General features: G+C 47.6%; 1 protein-coding gene across 1 annotated transcript; it reads left to right on the top strand.

Moving 5' to 3' along the window:
- The first annotated feature begins 4,454 nt into the window (after nt 1-4,454).
- Nucleotides 4,455-7,099, top strand: MPEG1 (macrophage expressed 1). The gene has a single exon (XM_040259443.1). The coding sequence runs from the start codon at nt 4,539-4,541 to the stop codon at nt 6,690-6,692; it is 2,154 nt and encodes a 717-aa protein (XP_040115377.1). The 5' UTR covers nt 4,455-4,538; the 3' UTR covers nt 6,693-7,099.
- The last annotated feature ends 355 nt before the right edge of the window (nt 7,100-7,454 follow it).

Below are 7,454 nucleotides of genomic sequence, written 5' to 3'. Positions count from 1 at the left end.
GTGTATGGAAATTCCGGAACTACTTCATTTCTTTTGGTTTTCAAATGTATATTTGTTGCTTGTTTTTCTGAATATGAAAGTAATGATTACTCCTCCTTCTGTTTGGGACTTGGTAGATTCTCAATAAAGTTTTGTTAAATAAGTGAAAACATGCTCATTGTTGAAAGCTCAAAATATGTAGAAGAGTAGAAAGAAGTAAATAATTCATGAAACCTACCTACTAGATATAACTACTGTCAATGGGTCAGTTGGTGTATATTCCTCATTATATTTGTACATAGTTGAGATCATATTGAATGCTTGTCATGGCTTTTCCTCTTAACATTATGGCATAAGAATTTCTTACGTTATTAAAACTGTTTGAAAATATAATTATGATGGCTACAAAATATTTTGTCATATGAATGCGATGTAATTTCATTCTTTTGGGCTCTTTTAGCTATTTCATTTTTTTCTTTTTGCTATAATAAAAATGAAGATGAAGGTGGTCCAGAAGTAAATGACAACAACTAGGTGTTTAGAGATAATAGGAATGCCTAAATGTAATCTACATTCACCTTACTTGTATTCTCATTGAAGAAGAGTGAGATTCTGTCAGGATCTATTACAGCCAAAAGAAAAAATAAGAAATTGTCAGCATGTCTTCAAAACAGGGTGAGTGAGTTTTCTGATTCTGATGAACGAGCCTTGAAAGAGTTTGAAGAAAAATATATGGATATTTCAGCAAACTTATTGGAAGTACTCAAGGGCATTCGGTTCTAACTTTTCTAATTCTACATCTGTGATCACTCTGCTGCTGCTAAGTCACTTCAGTCGTGTCCAACCCTATGTGACCCCATAGACAGCAGCCCACCAGGCTCCCCCACTGAGCTATTAATTTATAACCTGGGCAGAAGCTTGCTTCTCTAGTCAAGTAGAAACCGGGTGCCTGTTTGCTCAGTTGCTCTTTGTGACCCCATGGACTGTAGCCCTCCAGGCTTCTCTGTCCATGGAATTTTCCAGGCAAGAATACTGGAGTGGGTTGCCATTTCCCCCTCCAGGAGATCTTCATGATCCAGGGATTGAACCCGCATCTCCTGTGTCTCCTGCACTGGCAGGCAGATTCTTTACCAATGAGCCACCTGGGAAACCCAGAAACTGGTTCATAAACTAAACACTTAAAAGACACTTGGAAGGAAAGTTATGACCAACCTAGACAGCATATTAAAAAGCACAGACATTACTTTGCCAACAAAGGTCCATCTAGTCAAGGCTATGGTTTTTCCAGTGGTCATGTATGGATGTGACAGTTGGACTGTGAAGAAAGCTGAGTGCCGAAGAATTGATGTTTTTGAACTGTGGTGTTGGAGAAGACTCTCAGGAGTCCTTTGGACTGCAAGGAGATCCAACCAGTCCATCCTAAAGGAGATTGGTCCTGGATGTTCATTGGAAGGACTGATGTTGAAGCTGAAATTCCAATACTTTGGCCACCTGATGTGAAGAGCTGACTCATTGGAAAAGATCCTGATGCTGTGAAAGATTGAAGGCAGGAGGAGAAGGGGACAACAGAGGATGAGATGGCTTGATGGCATCACTGACTCAATGGATGTGAGTCTGAGTGACCTTCAGGAGTTGGCGATGGACAGGAAGGCCTGGTGTGCTGCAGTTTGTGGGGTCTCAAAGAGTCGGACACGACTGAGTGAGTGAACTGAACGGAACTGAACTTGAGTGTAAGTGAATTCCCCAGAGCATGATAACTGAGGCATTAATAGAGTCAGAATGTGATATTTCTGGGTTACAGAATGCCATCAAGGTTTTTTAAATTTTATTTTATTAAAATGTAGTTGATTTACAATGGTGTGTTAATCTCTACTATACAGCAAAATGACTCAGACACATATATATTTGTTCTTCTTCATGTCTTTTCCATTTTGATTTATCACAGTATACTGACTCTAGTTCCCTGTGCTATACAGTAGGGCTTTGCTGTTTATCCTTCCTATATATAATAGTTTGCATCTGCTAACCCCAGACTCCCAATCCATCACTCCCTCACCCACCTTCCCCCTTGCCAACCACAAGCCTGTTCGGTTTATTTGTATTTTCTTTAGATTCCACAAGCAAGTGAAACCATATGATTTTCGTCTTTCTCTGTCTGACTTACTTCACTTCCTATGATAATCTCTAGGTCCATCAGTGTTGTTGCAAAATGGCATTATTTCATTTTTTTATGACTAGGAAATATGGAGAAGGAAATGGCAGCCCATTCCAGTGTTCTTGCCTGGGGAATTCCATGGACAGAGGAGCCTGGTGCTACAGTCCATGGGGTCGCAAAGAGTCAGACACAACTTAGCAACTAAAACACAGTATTCCACTAATGTAAATCTATACGGGCTTCCAGGTGGCTCAGGGGTAAAGAATCCACCTGCCAGTGCAGGAGATGCGAGTTCGATCCCTGGGTTGGGAAGATCTGCTGGAGGAGGAAATGGCAACCCACTCCACTATTCTTGTCTGAAAAGTCCCACGGACAGGGGAGCCTGACAGGCCACAGGCCACGCAGTTGCAAAGAGTCAGACATGACTGAGTGACTGAGAACACACACAAAATCTGTATGTTTTATCCTTTCATCTGTCGATGGGCACTTATTGATTCCATGTCTTATCTATTGTAAAAAGTGCTGCTATGAACACTGAGGTGCATGTATTATTTGAATTAGAATTTTCTCCAGATATATGCCTAGGAGTGGGGTTGCGGTATCACATGTCCACGCAAATCAGGCTTTTTTATTTTCTTAATTGTGGCAAAGTGATAGTTGCTCGGTCATGTCTGACTCTTGGCCATTGCATGCACTGTATCCTCTGTCCATGGAATTCTCTAGGCAAGAACACTGGAGTGGGTTAGCCATTCCCTTCTCCAAGGGATCTTCCCAACCCAAGGACTGAAGCCAGGTCTCCTGCACCGCAGGCAGACTCTTTACCATCTGAGCCACCGTAGTGAAAACACAGAACATAAAGCATGCTGCTTTAGCCGTCGCTGCCTGTGCAGTTCAGTGGCACTAAACGCGTTCGCGTTGCTGTGCAGTCTCACCATCATCCATTTCTGGAATGTTTCAACCTCCTAAACTGAAGCTCTGTTCCCGGTAAAGACTAACTTCCCACCCCACTGGCAGCTACCAATGTACTTTCTGACTGTGGATTTGACTGTTCTAGGTCCCTCGCATCAGTGAAATCAAGCAGTATTTGTCTTCATCTGGTGTATACTGGAGCACATTTCTAAGGCTGGCTTGATGTATGTCCTGCAAACGGCCTGCATGTATCTTCTCTTGTTCCCTGTGCTCTTCAGCTGGTTCACTAGCGATCTACTTGATCCACGCACGTGTGAGTCCAGACGCCCCGCTCACCCCACCCCATTTTCCCTGTTCGGTGCCCGTGCATTTGTCCACTATGTCTGTTCTTTAAGCAAACAGGTCCATCTGTATCATTTTTTCTAGATTGCATCAAGGTTTTAACAGCAGCTAGTGACGCTCCGCCTGTAAAGCTAGGCAACTGGCCTCATTATTTCTGAAAACACCTGTCAGCTGCATCAGTGACAATTTTGTGGTGATTCAATTCCTTGAAATTGCCTTTCCTGAATGCAGACAGGAGGCCTGTGAATTGAAACGTGGCTTTTTCAGCCTCAGTCCTGTGTCTGGCTCACGGTGTAAGGGTGCAGTTGGGAGCCATCAGGGTGACTTAAGAGTGCATTGGGAGTTTCCATTAACTCCTCTGGATTCCCCAGCTTCCACTCAGTGTGCTAGTTGTCTCAAAGAACCAACAGAACTGGGCTCCAGTCAAGCCTGGTTTTAGGTCAATGGGCCTGAAAAGACTGCTTTAAATGAAGAGGCTTATTAGACTTGGCATTAGGACACAAATGCGACTTCAGGAAGTTGTCTTCTCCTCATGACACAACAATGAGTTGCTGCTTTAACACCTGCGTGGTGAAGGCCACATCCATTTTTACACATCTGTCTAAGTTACACGCACTTAACCATGGAATGAAAAAACTAAAGTTGTAAGAGCAGGTACCAAGTTATTGCCAACTATACCCAGAGGAACACGACGGTGATAGTGAAGTCCCAGCAGAGAGTCGTTAGGGGAAAGCAGAACCATCAAGAGAGCGAACAGAAAGTGAAACGAAAGCTTTCTTTCAAAGCTGGAACACCCTCATGCGGGTAACGGTAAGGTGTGTGGTTGTATTTTTTCTGAGTGCCCACTGCTGTGCAGAGTAACCAGCTGGGTGCTGGAGGAGGTCGGGGCGGGGGGCTGACTGTTAAGGATACAGGGCTGTGTTTTCTATCTAGTGCCACACAATTTTTTCAAAGTCCTGATGGACCTTAGTGTTTGAATCGACTCTCATTTCCCCATTTCGAGATTAGACTAGCCCAAAGAGGAACTGGTGGCTTTAGGAGAACTGCTGAACTTTTCGTTTCAGCAACAGCTTTCTTTCCCAACAGTTCAGTCTGCCCCAAGCCCGCTGGCCGCAGCTTAGGACTGGTGGGTCAGGCCAGGGCTGTCTGAGCCATGAACAGCTTCGGGGGTGCCTTTCTAATCTGGGCGGTGGCAACATGGGCTAAAATGGACACATCTTGGGGAGCGACTGATGAGGCTGGGTTTCAAAATTGCAAGAATGCCTTAAAAGTGCCCGTTCTGCCTGTCTTACCCGGAGGCGGCTGGGATAACCTGCGGAATGTGGACATGGGGCGGGTGATGGAGTTGGCTTACAGTCACTGCAGGACCACGGAGGATGGGCAGTACATCATCCCGGATGAGATCTTCACCATTCCCCAGAGGCAGAGCAACCTGGAGATGAACTCCAAAATCCTCGAGTCCTGGGTGAACTACCAGAGCAGCACCTCCAACTCCATCAACATGGAGCTCTCTCTTTTTTCCAAAGTCAACGGCAAGTTCTCCCTTGAGTTCCAGAGGATAAAGACCCTTCAGGTGAAGGACCAAGCTGTAACTACCCAGGTTCAGGTAAGAAACCTGGTCTACACAGTCAAAATCAACCCAGATGCAGAGCTAAGCTGGGGGTTTAAGAAGGCGCTCATGGACATCTCGGAGCAACTGGAGAACAACCAGACCCGGATGGCCACCTACTTGGCAGAACTCCTGGTCCTCAACTACGGTACCCATGTCATCAACAGCGTGGATGCGGGGGCCGCGCTCATTCAGGAGGACCACATCAGGTCGTCCTTCCTGCAGGACAGCCAGGGCAGCCGCACTGCCGTGACCACGTCCGCTGGAATCACCTTCCTGAACATTGTGAACTTCAAATTCGAGGAGAACTACACCTCGCAGAATGCCTTCACCAAGAGCTACCTCTCCAACCGAACCAACTCCAGAGTTCAGAGCATCGGAGGACTTCCGTTTTACCCAGGCATCACCCTCCAGGCCTGGCAGCAGGGCGTCACCGGCCACCTGGTGGCTATGGACCGAGCTGGCCTGCCTCTGCATTTCTTCATCAACCCTGAACGACTGCCTGAGCTGCCGGGGCCCTTGGTAAGAAAGCTGTCCAAGACGGTGGAGGCAGCCGTGCGCAGGTATTATGCAGTCAACACCTACCCTGGCTGCACGGATCTCAGCTCGCCCAACTTCAACTTCCAAGCCAACACTGATGATGGTTCTTGCGAGGGGAAGATGACCAATTTCTCCTTCGGGGGAGTTTACCAGGAATGCACCCAGTTCTTGGGGAATGAGGTTGTCCAACTCTGCCAGAACCTGGAGCAGAAGAATCCGCTGACTGGCAGCATGTCCTGCCCCTCTGGTTACTCCTCAGTCCAGCTGCTCACCCAGACCCACGAGGAGGGGTACAACCACCTGGAGTGCTCACGCAAGTGTACCCTCTACATCTTCTGCAAGACTGTGTGTGAAGATGTGTTTCGAGTAGCCAGGGCTGAATTCAGGGCTTTTTGGTGTGCAGCCAGTGGCCAAGTATCTGAAAACTCGGGGCTCCTTTTTGGGGGGCTCTTCAGTGCTAAGAGCATAAATCCTCTGACCAATGCCCAGTCGTGCCCAGCCGGCTATTTTCAACTGAGACTTTTTGAAAACCTTAAGGTATGTGCCTCTCAGGACTATGAGTTGGGATATAGATTTTCTGTCCCCTTTGGTGGGTTCTTTAGCTGTGCGGTGGGGAACCCCTTGGTGGATTCTGCTGCATCCAAAGATCTGGGGGCACCTTCTCTAAAAAAGTGTCCGGGGGGCTTCAGCCAACACCTAGCCCTCATCAGCGATGGGTGCCAAGTGTCTTACTGTGTCAAAGCTGGGCTTTTTACGGGAGGGTCTCTGCCTGCTGTCAGGCTCCCTCCTTATACCCGACCACCCCTCATGAGTCAGGCGGCCACCAACACTGTCCTGGTGACTAACCCTGAGACGGCCAGCTCCTGGATTAAAGATCCCCAGACCCACCAGTGGAGGCTGGGGGAGCCCCTGGAACTTCGCAGGGCCATGAAAGTTATCCACGGAGACAGCGAGGGTCTGTCTGGAGGAGCAGCCGCGGGGCTCACCCTGGGGGTGACTGTCGCCCTGGCAGGGGTCATCTCCCTGGCCATCTATGGCGCCCGGAAGTCCAGGAAAAAGGGATACCAGGTCCTCCAGGATGAGAAGCAGAGTTTGGCTGCAGGCGCTGCCATGAATGGAGATGCCCTTGACCAAGAGCAGGCACAGAGCCCTGCTTAGACTCTCCCAGGACACCGCTTCCCTCCTCCCGGTCAGGCCTTCAAGCATGGCTTTCATCTCTTTTTCTCTCCACTCTGCCCTTCTAAGTACTTCTGGGTCAAGTGCAATGGAAGTCCCTGGGGGACTGTGACTGTCTAGGTCTCTGGGCCAGGAAGTAAACAGAGCCACCCGGACAACGCTGGGAGAGGGGTTGGAGGGTAGTTGTGGCTTTTTAAGCGAAAGTCACCCTGAAACTGGAGGGGTGGCCTCTTCTCGATGGGTGCCATTTTCTTCACCTGAAAGCTTATGTATAAGAAAGACGAGGGAGAATGTTCATGTTTGGATTTGAAGATGTATTTAATGTGAGGTCAGCCATGGTTTCCAATTCATGAGCTCTAAAGATGTCTTTAAATGTTACCCTCCCACTATTTTGTGTTTTTTGAAAGCTGTCTGGATTTCACACTCCCAGAAAAGCCCCTGGAAGACACAGGAGGTCCTGCTTGGCTATCGCATTCCATTTTTGAGGTACTGATGACTGTGTCGTCTCCTCTAGACCATCTCAGCATCCTCTGAACCAGGAGATGGTGTCTAGACCAAGCCCACTCTTTTCAAGCTCCCCACAATTAAGACGTACTGAGACCAGGCCACTCTTGGACTTCAGACTAGTGTCGTAAAGCCCTCAGAGAATACTTTAACATTTAAACTTCTCTTAGGAGGTCAAGGGAGAAGGGGTGGTTTGGAGACCAGCAGTGAGTGAAGAAAGGGGGAAAGCTAGAAAAGATT

Source organism: Oryx dammah, unplaced genomic scaffold (genome assembly GCF_014754425.2).
Source record: "Oryx dammah isolate SB20612 unplaced genomic scaffold, SCBI_Odam_1.1 HiC_scaffold_17, whole genome shotgun sequence".
Taxonomy (NCBI): domain Eukaryota; kingdom Metazoa; phylum Chordata; class Mammalia; order Artiodactyla; family Bovidae; genus Oryx; species Oryx dammah.
Note: the sequence above shows the minus strand (reverse complement) of the source record. Positions and strands in the feature narration are given on the sequence as shown.